General features: G+C 42.4%; 1 protein-coding gene across 4 annotated transcripts in view; it reads left to right on the top strand.

Moving 5' to 3' along the window:
- MIDEAS (mitotic deacetylase associated SANT domain protein) overlaps nt 1-15589 on the top strand; it is a 115672-nt gene that overhangs the window by 79526 nt on the left and 20557 nt on the right. For 3 of the 4 annotated variants that reach the window (XM_077322724.1, XM_077322723.1, XM_077322721.1), the window contains 4 exons: nt 5985-6296; nt 7431-7770; nt 8675-8741; nt 14529-14671. In XM_077322724.1, coding sequence (XP_077178839.1) covers nt 5985-6296; nt 7431-7770; nt 8675-8741; nt 14529-14671 — 862 coding nt within the window. The remainder of the gene's footprint in view (nt 1-5984; nt 6297-7430; nt 7771-8674; nt 8742-14528; nt 14672-15589) is intronic. The other variant, XM_077322725.1, reaches the window with a different exon arrangement.

Below are 15589 nucleotides of genomic sequence, written 5' to 3'. Positions count from 1 at the left end.
ATTTGGTGCTTGTCCAGTAATCTGTATTCCACTGTGCTAGAATTCAATCTGATGAGTTGGGGACTAGGAGGAAGAAGTGGAACCCAGTATGTAAAGTATTGGACTTGGACTATGGTATTCTGGGTCGTTGCTCAGCTGTGAAGTTCAGTAAGTGGTCATGGACAAATAACCATCTAACCCAACGGTTCTCAACCGCTCTGAGTTGGTGACCCCAACTACAGCAGCATGCGTGTTAACACGCAGGCGCACAACAGTCAGGTGGTCATGGCTCCTCCGCCGCTGCCGCCTGCTGCCACTGCCCACCACCGCTTGTGGCTGCTACCACCACCGGCCACTGCCACCATGATGGCAACCAACCTGGGGACCCCCCAGAACAGGCCAGGTGACCCCAGAAGGGGTTCTGAGTCGGGTTGTGTGTGGCAGCGTCCAAATCAGCTGTTCTAGGCTGCCATACCTGCATGTGTTCATTGAGTTGTGCACCAGCACCCACGCCTCCCCCCATAGTGCGGCGCTGCTTGTGTCAGCCTGGAACGGCCAATTTGGACACCACCGCGCACAACCCTAGCTCCGACCCACAGGTTGAGAACCACTGATCTAACCTCTCTCTTATTGTAAGGATAAAATGGAGCAAGGTTAAAATTGAATTAATACAAAAAATAACATGTAAAGAAATCATGTTTTTATTTAAAACTTGTCTGACATCTTCCTTTCTTAGGGATTCAAAACACAGGCCACGACAAGAATGTAAAAAATGCTCATAAAACAAGAATACATGTAAACAACAGAAACGGAGAGCCAAATTAAAGAAAATGGAACTATTTCCATTGCTTTTAACCCCCCTTGAATACTGAGGGGGACAGGAACTGGAGATATATTTTTTTCCAGATATTTTGGACCCATTGAAAAATATGGGGGCCATGCCTTGTGTGTGTGCGTGTGTGTGCGTGCATGCAGAAGCGTGGAGGAAAATGGAAATATATGCAATGTTTATTCCCTTTTCAAATTTAAGAACATAAGAAGAGCCCTGTTGGATCAAACAATAGACCATTTAGCCCAGCATCCTATCTCACACCTCATTTGCTTTCATACATGCACAGAAGTTATTGAAACACACCAGACTTACATTTGATAAATGGACATCTATCAGTTCCATTTGAATTGATCTTGTTATTCATAGAGAATGAATTGGGAGGAAAACTATCTCACTGGCTGCTGTCTGCATTCTCTACTGCATTACCTCTGAGGAAAACCCATTTTGGGGTCGAAACGCATTAGGTCTAGCATTGTATGTTGCTTGTTTGTTTGTTAGTTTAGGGAGTTATTTATTTAGGGATTTATATTTTCATAATCTAAAAATTCAATAAAACCAATAAAATTAACAAGTATAAAATATTTTGTAAACTAAACATGAGCAGGCGGTGTGATTCAGCGGTAAAAAAGGCAAATGCCATTTTGGGCTGTATCAACAGAGGCATCACATCAAAATCACAAGATGTCATAGTCCCATTGTATACGGCACTGGTCAGACCACACCTGGAGTACTGTGTGCAGTTCTGGAGGCCTCACTTCAAGAAGGACGTAGATAAAATTGAAAGGGTACAGAGGAGAGCGACGGAGATGATCTGGGGCCAAGGGACCAAGCCCTATGAAGATAGGTTGAGGGACTTGGGAATGTTCAGCCTGGAGAAAAGGAGGTTGAGAGGGGACATGATAGCCCTCTTTCAGTATTTGAAAGGTTGTCACTTGGAGGAGGGCAGGATGCTGTTCCTGTTGGCTGCAGAGGAGAGGACACGCAGTAATGGGTTTAAACTTCAAGTACAACGATATAGGCTAGATATCAGGAAAAAAATTTTCACAGTCAGAGTAGTTCAGCAGTGGAATAGGCTGGCTTGGGAGGTGGTGAACTCCCCCTCACTGGCAGTCTTCAAGCAAAGGTTGGATACAAACTTTTCTTGGATGCTTTAGGATGCTTAGGGCTGATCCTGCGTTGAGCAGGGGGTTGGACTAGGTGGCCTGTACGGCCCCTTCCAACTCTATGATTCTATGATTTTTAAAATTTAAAGCCACAGTGAAATACTGTTATATCAGCTAAAAAATCTATAATAATTTGTAGCCTACCAGATTGTAAAGTTAGAAGGAATTGGATGGGGAAGGGGGCAGGAGGGAGACCCAAGATTTCAGCAATTAGCCTTTGGGCCTTGTCTGAGTTTTTAACTTTATAAACTGTGCGCAATCATGGTTAATATAATTTGATCATTTATATTTTGTGGACACTTAGCCTCTGGGGTCCTCACACATTGGCCAACCAGTGCCTCTGGGTGGTCAACAACAGGGCATAAAGGCCAAGGCTTTCCCTGGCTTTGCCTCCTGGCTCTGGGAATCCAAGAATGACTGCCTCTGGTTATGGAGGTTCTTCTCAGTCACCATGGCTAGTAGGCATTGATAGACTTTTCCTCTATGAATCCATATAATCCTTTTTAAAAACTTTATTTCTGAGGCCATTACTACATCCTATGGTAACAAAGTCCACATTTTAATAACTTTCTTTGTATTTCCTTTTTCCATTCCTGAACCTACTGCCCATCAACTTCATTGGATGCCCTTGAATTCCTACATTTGGGGAGAGGGAGAAAAAGTTCTCTTTGTGAACTCTCTCTACCCCCCGCATAATTTTATAAACCTCTATCATGTCCCCCCTTATTCTTAGCTTTTCTAAACTGAAAAGTCCCAGAGTATTCAACATTTCATCAGCGGGAAGGTGCTCCAATTCCCTAATTATCTTGGTTGCCCTCCTGTGTACATTTTCCAGTTCTGCAATGGCTTTTTTGAGATACGGCAGCCAGTTCTGTATACAGTATTCTAAATGAGGCTGCACCATAAAGCTATCCAGGGATAGTGGCTGTTTTATTCTCAATCCCTTTCCTAATAATTTCTAACCTAGAGATTGGCCTTTTCACTATTGCAGCACACCGGACTGACACTTTCATGGAGCTATCTACCATGACCCCAAGATATTTCCCTAGTCTCAGCAAGCTCAGATCCCATAAGCCTATACATGCACTCACCAACACTGAAATTAATTTGCCACCCAGTTTGTGGAGGTCTTCTTAGAACTCTTCACATTCAGCCTTGGTTTTCACCATTCTGAAAAAAATTGGTATGAGAACTGTCCATTTATTTCTACTCTCTGATTCCTGTTAGCCACTTTTTAATCCATAAGAAAACCTGTCCTATTTTTCCCATGAATGCTAAGTTTACTCAGGAGTCTTTGGTGAAGTACCTTGTCAAATGTCTTTTGAAAGTCCAAGTGTGTAATGTCTGCTGAGTCACCGTTGTCTACATGCTTGTTCACTTCGTCAAAGAACTCCAAAAGTTTGGTGAGCAGAACTTCCCTCTGCAGGCTTTGTTCCTATGTATGCCTAACAATTTCATCTTTAATTACAGTTTCTACTAATATGCCTGGGACAGACATTAGGCTGATTGGTCTGTAATTTCCTGCTTCTTCTCTGGATCCCTTTGTAAACATCAGTGTAACCTTTGCTACTCTCCAGTCTTCGGGTACATTGGCTGAATTTAGTGATAAGTTACACATATGGTTAGTAGATCAACTATCTGACATTCAAGTTCCTTAAGAACCGTCAGGTGAATGCCATCAGGAACAGAAGACTTAATGGTTTCTAACTTCCCCAGAAGTTTTACTGACTGAACAATGTAAAATGCATGGTTTATAATGTAGCATATAAAAATTTACTACTTGGCAGATATATAGAATTTAAAAATTAAAATATCTTAATTTTATTTAAGAAAAGTTGCAGATGCACCCAGTATTTGAGAAAGAGCTGTGAACAGCTGCACCCTATGCTATCATACCACATATATCTTAATTTTTGCCATTTAAGAGGTAGGAAAAAATAACAGCTGAAAGTAGAAAATTCTGTAGTTAACAAAAGTATTGTTTGGGGGCAGAACCACTCACACAATCACAATAGGTAGGACTGTCAACAAACTTAACATTGAAACCTTTGAACTCAGTAATTGTGTACAAATACATTATAGCATATTGTAGCCAAAATGATATACATTTGAACAGAACAATTTTGTAATTTTGTATAAATCTACACTATATATTGGAATTATCACTGTTTAATGTTGTAAATCGTTTCACATATTTTTCATACTGCTCATTTTGAGTAAAACCTTTTCTTTCATTTCACTCATTCCAAAAGGGAGGCGGAATGTTTTTTTCTTCTTCTCCGCAGTGCTCACCGAAATTTTCTTGTTTTTCCATTGGAAAAATTTGAAAACTTCTCAGATTTTTTTCACGTTGAACGTTCTGGTGCAAAACACTAAGAAGCATTTCACCTATTATACAATAGAAAATAGTTCATAGGCATGGTTGTGTTTTTTTAGTGCTCTCATGTTGTTTTAATTGGAAAAATTAACAAAAAGCACTCAGGGAAAAATAATGGGAAAATGACCACTACCACCACCACCACCAAACTACACAAAACTAACAATAATCGACGAATGAGGAAATCTGTGCCATGCAGGAACTGAAAGGAGGAATTCTTCCAAGTTGTTGGTCTACCTACTGCCAAAAGACATTAGTTATAAAATATATGTTCTTTACTCCTCTGGTTTATGGAACCCATGATTTGATATAGTCTTGATCTCCCAGCATGTGGGGTGAGCATGTGGTAGGATATGGGTGGAGAAGACGGCATGAAATTTCAACCTTATGTCCTGCATGTAAATGCCCTGCCTGTCCTATTCCTTTTTGAGGCAGAGGGTTTGTTTGTATATGCTGGGCTGTACATCATGTCCCATTTTGCTGATTCAAGAACTGCACAGTGTGTGGAACCTTCTGAAGGACAGTTATGACCCAGACTTTAGTCTGTACTGTCATGCATAGAATCAGTTTCAGTGTACAAAAATCTTTGCAGAATATCAGTGTTGCCATAATTTGTTTTCAGTTTAACTTGGAAATTATTTTAAAACTACTGCAATGTATCAAGAGGGATACCACTAATAAAAAAGGTAAAGGTAAAGGTATCCCCTGTGCAAGCACTGAGTCATGTCTGACCCTTGGGGTGATGCCCTCTAGCGTTTTCATGGCAGACTCAATACGGGGTGGTTTGCCAGTGCCTTCCCCAGTCATTACCGTTTACCCCCCAGCAGCAAACTGGGTACTCATTTTACTGACCTCGGAAGGATGGAAGGCTGAGTCAACCTTGAGCCAGCTGCTGGGATTGAACTCCCAGCCTCATGGGCAGAACTTTCAGACTGCATGTCTGCTGCCTTACCACTCTGCGCCACAAGAGGCTCTATACCACCAATTAATGACTTCAAAGTAGTTTCCTATTATAATTTGCACGTAAAGAGAGGGGTTTTTTTTTACATGATTTCTGAAGAGAGCTCATTATTAATCTCCTTGGTCATTTTATCTTCCACACAACCTCAATATCATGTTAAGTGCAATGTTAATCTATAGATTATACCTACCAATAACTCATTTCATTTTATTTGTTACACCATTTCTGTCCTGTAACTTAATGTAACACAGAATTTTTCTCAAATACTGCAGTTTTTTGTCAAATTGCCTGCTGGCAAAATTGGAATATCTTTATTGGTAGGAAGACGGTTTTAGACCAGGGGTAGTCAAACTGCGGCCCTCCAGATGTCCATGCATTGAGCAGGGGGTTGGACTAGATGGCCTGTATGGCTCCTTCCAACTCTATGATTCTGTGATTCTGCGATTCCATGGACTACAATTTCCATGAGTCCCTGCCAGCAAATGTCTGTATTGTAGTCCATGGACATCTGGAGGGCCGCTGTTCGACTACCCCTGTTTTAGACAGTGTGGCTCATTTGTAGGGAGAATATCATTTTTAAAAAATTCACCAGTCTGCCGAATTTCATGTAGATCTTAAAAGTATTCAATGAGGGGAAGCTTCGGAAATCTTGATGTGTCTTTTTGTTCCAAGGAACCAGAAAGTTTAGAAGAAAAGAACAAAAACATGGTGGCAGCAGCAGCACCAAGGAGTGTTGTGGAATATGCCAGTTCTCCACCAGCCCCAAAGAAAGCTCGCGAAGACAGCAGCCTTGTACCGCTCATCATTCCTGTGTCTGTGCCGGTGAGGAGACTGGATTCTCATGATTCTGGCAGGGAGAAAGGTGAAGAGGGGAAGTTCCAGCGGTTCATGACAAATGACCGTGGCCTTTCTGAAAGCAAACCTTCTGTCATAGTTACTAGGAGAAGGTCCAATCGCAATTTGAACATGGACATGTCTGCTCAGGTAGGACTATTTTCAGAATCCTGGGGGTAGGGCAGAAATAATCCCATGAACTAGTAAAGAAGATCTCCCTCCCTCTCCCTTACCAGGTTTGAGGACATCTCTCCCAAGTGGGTTATAATATGTGTAGTCTTTTTGTTCTGTGTGTGCCTCTACTGCACTAATGCAAGGAAGGCAGTGTTGTGTGACAGTAGGCGGACAGATTGGTTATTATTGGTCATATTATCCGTACTCTACAGTAGTGTGTAGTGGATTCTGTCTTTGAGTAATTTCTTGGGACTGTAAATGATGACTGTCTCCCCAAACACATATATACCATGTGTTCCCTTGTTGAATCCCTAGAGTATATTTTGGTTCTGTAGCCTTGAAAGGGAGTTGTAATCATGGCTGTAAATGCATTCAGAACTATCTGTATCTAGATTCCTCTCTGTCGTCTGGTGGCATAATTTTAGGATGTGTTGGCTTTTTCTGACTGGTGTTAAAATGGCAAACCAGTACCTCCTAGAATCTTGGAAACTGTTTGATACAAATTTTTAAGTGAAAAGACAGTATTTACAGTAAAGGTTGCTATGCTTTCGTGTATAGCATGTATAGAGAATTTTAAATTATGCAAGCAACACATATTTTCCTAAATTCTGTAGGTTCTTAGGGTCACTTAATATGGCTTTATACAGAGAGAGCACTTGGGAAAGACATGTTTAGGTTGTGGTAAGTGAGGGTAAGCCCCTGCCTTTCCATGGTTTCTTGCTTTGTAGAAATTCTTTAGACTCGTAGAATACTAGAGTTGGAAGGTACCCCCTGGGTCATCTAGTCCAACCCCCTGCACTATGCAGGGCACACACAACTGTATCGCTTGTCCACTGTAACCCGCCACCGCCTTGAACCTTCACTGTAACCCGCCACCCCCTTGAACCTTGCTTTCCCTGCAAGAAAGTCATATATAGTAGTGAGGCATGAAATTCTTCCACTCTGCCTACATACATTCTTCATACACTGGAAAACCATCACTAACCTCATTCCAACCAGTTTACTTATGCCTTAAAGAGAGAGAGAGAGAGAATGTGAGAATGTTTTTTTGGGGGGATTGCTCTCTCTAGTATGAGCTGTGTGGAATAAAAACCTATTTCTCTTTCATAGCATGAAGGCTCTGCTCCAAAAGAAGAAATGGAGGGGTTTGCTCGGAAACCAAAGCAGCGACCCAGGCCAGAGCCTCTCTTCATACCACCCAAAGCCTTTATTGCTCCTCCAGTCTATTCCAACATCACGCCATATCAGAGCCACTTGCGCTCACCTGTACGCCTGGCAGATCAGCCTTCCGATAGAAACTTTGAGCTACCACCTTACACTCCTCCACCAATACTCAGTCCCGTGCGAGAGGGCTCAGGACTCTATTTCAATGCTATTCTTTCTGCAAGTGGTAACTCGGTTCCACCCCCCATGACTCCTAAAAGCTCACACAGGACTCTACTTAGATCCAGTAAGTCTCTACATTTCTCTGTCCGGGGCGGCGGGGGGGGGGGTAGAATGCTGTGAACATCCAGGCTTGGGGGAGGATCTTGACTGCCATAAGTCTGAGAATTTTTTGGCATGACAAATACAGATCTGACCCCAGTGCTAAGATATAGGTGCAGATCTGTTGTACTGGGACTTAACTTCCTTAATTTGAAAATTGTGTCAGAACAGTAGCTAAAACTGTGATGGAAGGGGTGTTAGAAAACAAAAAAAACATGGCATGATGGAGTGGTGTTCTTAAGATCTTCCCTTCACTTTGTTCTCACCCCTCCCGCATCCCTTATAGGTGACACCATTTGGCAAAAATGTTTGAATTGTAGAATAAGTGCATGCTTCTTAATTAAAACCCCAGACAAAATAAAAAATGCATTTAAATAATCCATTGTTCATGCCAAATAGATCCCAGTGAAAATGAAAAAGCTTTTGGGGCTGGGTTACATTGACCATGTTATTAGTAGTTATAAAGAAAAACTATCTATGCTTTAAGTATTTTCTTTCAGCAGGGCTAGAAAGAACAGCAGTAAAGATATCTAGGAGGAAAAGCTAAGAAAACTAAATATCATACAATTTCACTCTGTATGACAATTACAGTTTTCTTTTAGATGCTACTGAGAGTAAAAATTACCTTGACACCATGAATTTATGCAGTTTACACTTGCAATTTGCAAAACATTGAGGGTAGGGGAGATGGTGTAATTCTGCAAGGCAATTAACGATTAAAGTTGAGGAAGAAGTGGAGTATAAAGTTAAAGGAGACTGATTACCAAATGTTATCCCTCTTTTCCCACCTCATACAATTTGATCCCACTATCAAAGTATTACTTGAGCAGAAGAAAAAAGTGAATAAATGGTTTCATTTCTACTTGCAGATAGTGCAGAAGTCACCCCTCCTGTCCTTTCAGTAATGGGAGAGGCTACTCCAGTCAGCATCGAGCCGTAAGTATCAGTTAAAAATAGGTACACAACAATCACTTAGCACAAATTTGCAGAACATATCTTCCTCTCCACTGTAGGTGAAATGTCTCAATGAGAGAGAAGCAAGCCATAAAATGTGTGTTAATTTTTTCTCTAATAGAAACAACAGAAATGCTGATTTTATGAACTTAGGCAGATTGTGAGTGGGTGGGCAAGAAGGGATGTGCCAGTGTTTGTCTCTTGTGGTCCTTCCTTGCATACCCAGGAAATTGCTTATTGCCACTGTGGGATCGTCGGTGAATTTCCTCCAGTCCAGGCTGGATTCTGGAGATTTTTTTTTTTGGTGGTGGGGGGGGGGTCATTTGAGCATGAAATTGGGGTCACTGTGGATAGACAGATAGTTGTGAGTTCCTGCATAGTGCAGGGGGTTGGATTTGATGACCCTGAAGGTCCTTTCCTACTCTATGATATTATGATTCTAGCTTACTTTCCTCTTTGTTCTTTGTCTTTATCCCACTGTTTTCCCTTGGATGAGAACGTACACACCTCTGAGCTGCGTCCAAATAGCCCTTGGCTAGATTCACATGCTGTATTGTTGTTGCACTACAGCAATGATTTGCAACTGGATTGTGCTGTGTGGACAAAGCAATACAGTTGCAAGTGGTTGCTATAACACAATATCCAATGATCTGTGGATTCAGCCCTTATTTATGTCTGGCCTCTTCAGATTCCACCACAGGGATTGTGCAGCTGATAGTTCTGGTAGTTTCAGGTAGTTAAACATAGACTGTTCATAATTTTACCCACTGAATAAATTACGTATGCACTGCTTAGCAGTTTTCTTTGATATACAGTTCTCTCTTGTGCGCCCCTATTTTAATTGACTAGTACAAAGCAAAATATTTGCCTCTATCAATCTTTTCTGCAATACTTCTATTATTATATCATGGCAATTAACAATTAGCAAGTAATGTGTCCTCCAAGAACAACTAGGGTGCTTGAAAAACCTGGCTATTTTTGCCACAGTTTGATGCACTGAAGTCTTAACAATCTCTTTTGACATATTCTGTGTGCAGTGACTCCAGTGCATCACATACACAGCTCTTAACTGTGAGTCTGCCAAATGCTTGAACTCTCAACTCGACATATGGTCAGGTGTGACAATATTTATTCCTGAGAGTGGCTGCTGATATGCACATTTAGTTGTACAGTTTATTCTGCACTGTGTTGTGCAAGAGAGTGAATTGAATTATGTGCTGTCCTTCCCATTTTTGCTATAGCCCAGCAATTTTCCTCCAGACCATTCAGTGCACTCTTGTTGGCTGCAGATAATAGAATGGGATAGAGGCTTTGCAGAAATGTTTTTTGGTACCACCTGGCTTCCCAACTGTCAGTTAGCCAAGATTTCTGTATGCATTTTAATAAAGATACAGGGGTTTGCTGAGTTTGCGAAAGAACTGTTTCGAATCCTGTGAAGGGACAGTTAGTTTCTTGTGTATATCAGCAGTTGGTAGTGACTAAAGTCAGATTGGTTCATATCTCCATTCTGCAGGGAAGTTTACTTGAGCCAGTGACACTTTCAGTGTAACCTCCTTCACAGGGCGGTTGTGAGGATAATGGAGCAAGAGAGTGTATGTGTGCCACCCTGAGGTTATTGGAGGAAGGGTGAGAGAAATACTGGACACATGTGATCATCTGCTTCCTGATACATTTAATGATGGCAGCTAGTTCAGAGCGCCATTACTGTGTTACAAAATTGTTCATGCACGATAAACTTATTGACTTGGAAGAAAGTTTTATTGCACTTGGTGCGAACGTTGCATTGTAAGTGGGCTACGGAAGGCAGTTCTGCAGTATGATCCTAAATACTCTTTGAACAAAGTCACATCCCTTTCAATGGGTCTTTGCCTGCATGTGTACAAGAAAGCAGCCATGAAGACTTGTATTTCTTGCTCCTAGTCCTAAGAACTGTGAATGCTGTTGAACAGCACATGCTGCATTCATGGGGATTCCCCACCACCACCTTCAGAAATGAAGCTGAATGAACATGTGGAGGCATAGAGAGAACTGCTGGGCTGCAGCTTTCCAGACAGCTTCTAAGTTGCTATGGACCCTTTGGTGGTTCAGTAACTGTGAGCAACAAGGCGGGGTGAGAGTTCAAGAAGCTATTTTGGAAGATGCAAGTCAGTGGTATCATATCTTCTCTTGGCCTCAGAACAGTGCTTCCCACTGGAACCCCCATGTTGAAGGGGCTTACACTTCTGCCACATGCACTTCCAGTAGTCAGACATGATGGCACCATGATCAGTGGTCTTCCCATCCATGTAACATGAAGTGGGTGGCTCAGTCAGATGAACATCACAGTGCAGGTCTTCATCCAGAATGAAGGTGCAGTTCCTAATTCAGAAAAGGGATTTGCTATATGCATGGCTTGTCTTAGGATGGGGGCTGTGGCTCAGTGGTAGAGCTCTTGCTGTGCATGCATAAGGCTGCAAGGTCAGCCCTATCATCTCCAGCTAAAAGGTTCAAGTAGTAAGTCAGAGGAAAGAGCTCTGCTTGAGCCCCTGAAAGTTGCTGCTAGTCACTATGGACAATATTGGGCTAGATAGGCTCTGTGTAGGACAGCTTCAGGTATATTCAGTCTGTGCATGGAAAGTTGTCTTCATGTGCAGGTCTCCCTGAATGCTTCTGAAGAAATGATGCTGAAACTAAAGAGAGAAGCTGTTTTGTCCAAAGTTTCCAAGTCTTTCTCCAACATTCTTTCCTTAAATCTTTAACTGTCTTGCTCAACTCAGTTGGGGGGGGGGCACCTCTCCTCCTTTTCAAGATGCATCAAAAAAGCAAAAAGGGGCATGCAAGAGAACAATCCATGTATTATTCTAGGCAACAGCTGCTGAAATCTGCAACTTAGCCAGTCTCCAACTTAACAGAAGGTTATCCACCTGCCATTCAAGCTCACCCACACTGGCAACTTGGAATGTTCTTTATAAAACATATTTTTAGCATTGCAGAGCTCATCTGATCAGATTCAGCCACATTCCCTGGAGGTGGCAGATTTCAGGCCCTCTGCTAATTATACATATTTAAGGCAAAAGCTAATAACAGGAGAAACTGTTTTCCTCCTGAAAGTATTTTTGGAATCCCTCAAAAAAGACTCATAAACCTTGAGTGTGTGTGCTGGTCTGTTTTATTGGTTTATTAAAGTGGAATCCCCTCCTTCCAACAAGGAGTCCAGAGGAGTGTAAAATGGATGGGCCAAAGATGAGTGAGTAAGCCCTGATTTCAGCAAAATGTTCTTCTTTCCACTCTAGCTATTGGCTTTCTTGCGGCCTTCCAGATACAAACCAAAATTATGGTTGAACTGAGTGTTTGAGCCTACCACAACTTCTGCTTGGCAAGCCATGACTTTAAAAAGTATGGAGTAAGAAAAGGACGTTCATGTGCTTATACAATAGTACCCACTTGTATTGTTAATTCAGACATAAGGCCAAACTGAGGCCTCTTTCACATTACCACTCTAAAGTAGATGTTCTCCATTGTTGGCCTGGTTCCAAGTAAAACAGTACAGGAATGGAGGTTTCATACTGCAAATTTAATTCCATTAATGAACTGTGTCTGAAGTGATCTGGCTGTTCCTAACAGCACTGTGCTTTTTATCCCTCCGCTCTTTTTTTGCTGCATGATTGCCCTCAGCCTTTAAAAAAAAACATTCTAAACTGAGCACTAGAGCATTATAGCAGAAGGAGTTGGTTTTTATGCCACTTTTCTCTACCAGGAGTCTCATAGTGGCTTACAATTGCCTTCCCTATAAAACTTCTCAATGTATCTGTCCAAAATATTCAAAAAACGTTTAGAGGAAGATCACTCGGTGAAAAACGGTGGGGGAAAGTGTGGAGCTATTGGAAGTGTGGCAGACTTTAAATTGCACACTACTGTGATTCAGACATGCAAAGAAGAGGTGAAAATGGAATAAAGCAGTTTACCTCAAGAACAGTTCAGCCATGCTTTGGTAACTGGGCACAAGTGGCTTTGTATGAAAATCTATTAGCAGGCGGTTGCTAGAATGGTGGTGTCTGTAAAGACACAAAAATCCATTAGCAACTGGCTGTCTGAAAGAGGTATGAATAGGGTATTCATGCCCTCCCTTCTTCCCACATGTGATCAGAATTGTTTACTAAATTTTGCTTCTCCTCCTGCTCAAGCTATAAATTGCCATTATATCCAAACCAGCACCCTACAGCTTAAACTTCCTCTCCCAACCAGCTTCAGACCATGGTTTGGAGCAGTGGTCCCCAACCTGCGGGCCGCGGCCCGGTGCCGGGCCGCAAAGGCCATGGCACCGGGCCGCAGCTCCCTCTCCCCGCCCCGCCCCCGCAGTAAAAAACTTCCCAGGCCGCAAGCTTGCGGCCCGGGAAGCTTCTTACTGCGGGAGGCGGGGAGAGGGAATCAGGGCCGGGCCGCGCCCGTGCGGGCCATGCCCGCTCGGCCCGATCCGCGGGCGCGGCCCGATCCGCGGGCGCGGCCCGATCCGCGGGCGCGGCCCGGGCGCGGCCCGCGGGCGCGGCTCGGGTGCGGCCCGATCCGCGGGCGCGGCGTGGGCGTGGCCCGCGGGCGCGGCCCGATCCGCGGGCGTGACCCGCGCGGGCGCGGTCCGCGGGGGCGCGGCCCGATGCCCTGCCGGTCCCCAGCCTCGGAAAGGTTGGGGACCACTGGTTTGGAGAACTAAAACCATAGACATGGGTTGAAGTCATTAATTGACCATCCAAGTATACATGAGGAAGAGAGTATGCAAGGACAGCACACATTCCTATAGCATCAGAAGGTGGTTGGGGTTATATCACAGCTAGCCCCCCCAGACATATGCTCCTTGTGAGTGGCTTTTGAATCTTGCTTCTTTTCTTTTCTTTTCTTTTTTTGCATCCTTGTTCCTGTGGTTGTTTTGTGTGTGTGTGTATGTGTGTGTGTGTATTAAGTGCTGTGAAATTGCTTCTGGTGACCCTACAAATGAATGACCTCCAAAACAACCTGACATTAATGGCCTTGTTCAGATCTCGCAAACTGAAGGTTGTAGCTTCTTTTATTGAATCGGTCCATCTCATATTGGGTCTTTTTTCCTGCTGCCTTCAGTTTTTCCTAGCATTATTGTATTTTCCAGTGATTCTTCTCATAACATGGCCAAAGTACAATAGTCCAATCATTTAAAAAACATTAGCCACTAGAGAGAGTTCAGGTTTGATTTGATCTAGAACTGAATTATTTGCCTTTTTGATGGCCCACAGCACCTGTAAACGCCTCCTCCAATACCTCATTTCAAATTATTCCACTTTCTTCCTCTCAACTTTCTTCATTATCCAACTTTCACAGCCGTACATAGCGATGGGGAATACTATGGCAGGAATTCCTCTTTGGCATCTGTAGTGGGGCATAATCTTGAATGATAGTTATGTGGATTTTATTCAGCCAGGCTTTGCATTATGCTGGTTGTTGTACTGGTTGTTCTACAGCTCGCCTCACTGTTAGACAAATACAGAAGAAATGATGTTGCACATTTCCAGAGTAAAACACTTTGTAACTTTTTGACTGCAAATGCCTTAATTCAATCCATTTTCGTTCACTCACTCCCATGTTTGCAATGTTTAAACATTCCATTTCTTGTTTTATAATGTTGATTTTATCTTGGTTCACACTTCTCATATTCTATGTTCCCATTATGTGTGCCAAACAACTTTGGACTTCCCTTGCGTTTGTCGTAGCGGGTGAGCAACCCTGGGCCATTAGTCCTGTCTTAAATGAGTGTTTATTTTACAGACGTATCAACGTGGGATCCCGGTTTCAAGCAGAGATCCCAGCTCTTAGAGATCAGTTCCTAGCAGCTTCTGACAAGCCCAAAGCAGATCTGGTGTGGCAACCATGGGAGGAACTTGAACATAACATATCTCTCCAAGAGAATGGTAAGGAGCTTTGAAAATTTGAGCTCTAGTGGGAAGCAGCAGGGATGCTAGATGTGTCGTTTTTTATGAGTGCATGTTCATAAAGTTGCTGTATGGTGTTCAATGGTTGTTCACTGATCCAGCATAAAGGTTAAGCTCAGCAAACAGGAGATGAGGAAGAAAATAGATCTGACAGCTAGAGAAATGGGAAGCCTCTTCTTTCTTATAAATTGTTAATTTCAAATTTCCTCTTAAAGCAGGCTGCAACTGTCAACTTGCACAATTTTAAAAAGTTACAGAGTAATATTCCAGTAAAATGTATTAATATTGGATTGACCATTATTTTCAGTTAATCTTTACCATCCTGCTGTAATAGGCTTTTATTAGCTTCTGGGGAAAAATATGCTTTTGCTGGTTTCCTGTGGGGAAGGGCCACCGCAAAAAAGATCCTGCCAATATAACACGTTTGAGTGGGTTGTTAACCTAAAATGGCCTTTTATCATATACATGGTAGATATCACAGATATTTTTGTCCTTCTGAACATCTTGAAAACTACTTTGGTATGCAATTAGACATATCCTCGCTGCTTCTGTGCCATAAATTCCCTAATTTTCTACTTCCTGCACTGGTGGTAGAAGAAAGCTTATATTCCAAACCAAAACAAATTTGTACTTTCCCTGAAATTTATCAGTTCGTGGAAAATAAGACTTACCTTCAATTAAACATCCATTCCATAATGGGAAGGATGAAGCATGTTAGTACTGATTCTATTAATTTGCATATTTATAACATTTTTCTTGCTATTAGGGACACAAAACAGCTTATAACATTGTTCTCAGAACCTTAATTTTATTTTCACAATAACCCTGGGGGGGGGGCATTAGGCTGAGAGAGTGAATGACACAAGGTCATGTAGTGAGCTTTTATGGAAAACATAG

This window comes from Paroedura picta, chromosome 2 (genome assembly GCF_049243985.1).
Source record: "Paroedura picta isolate Pp20150507F chromosome 2, Ppicta_v3.0, whole genome shotgun sequence".
Classification (NCBI taxonomy): domain Eukaryota; kingdom Metazoa; phylum Chordata; class Lepidosauria; order Squamata; family Gekkonidae; genus Paroedura; species Paroedura picta.
This window is presented reverse-complemented; position numbering and strand designations above follow the sequence as displayed.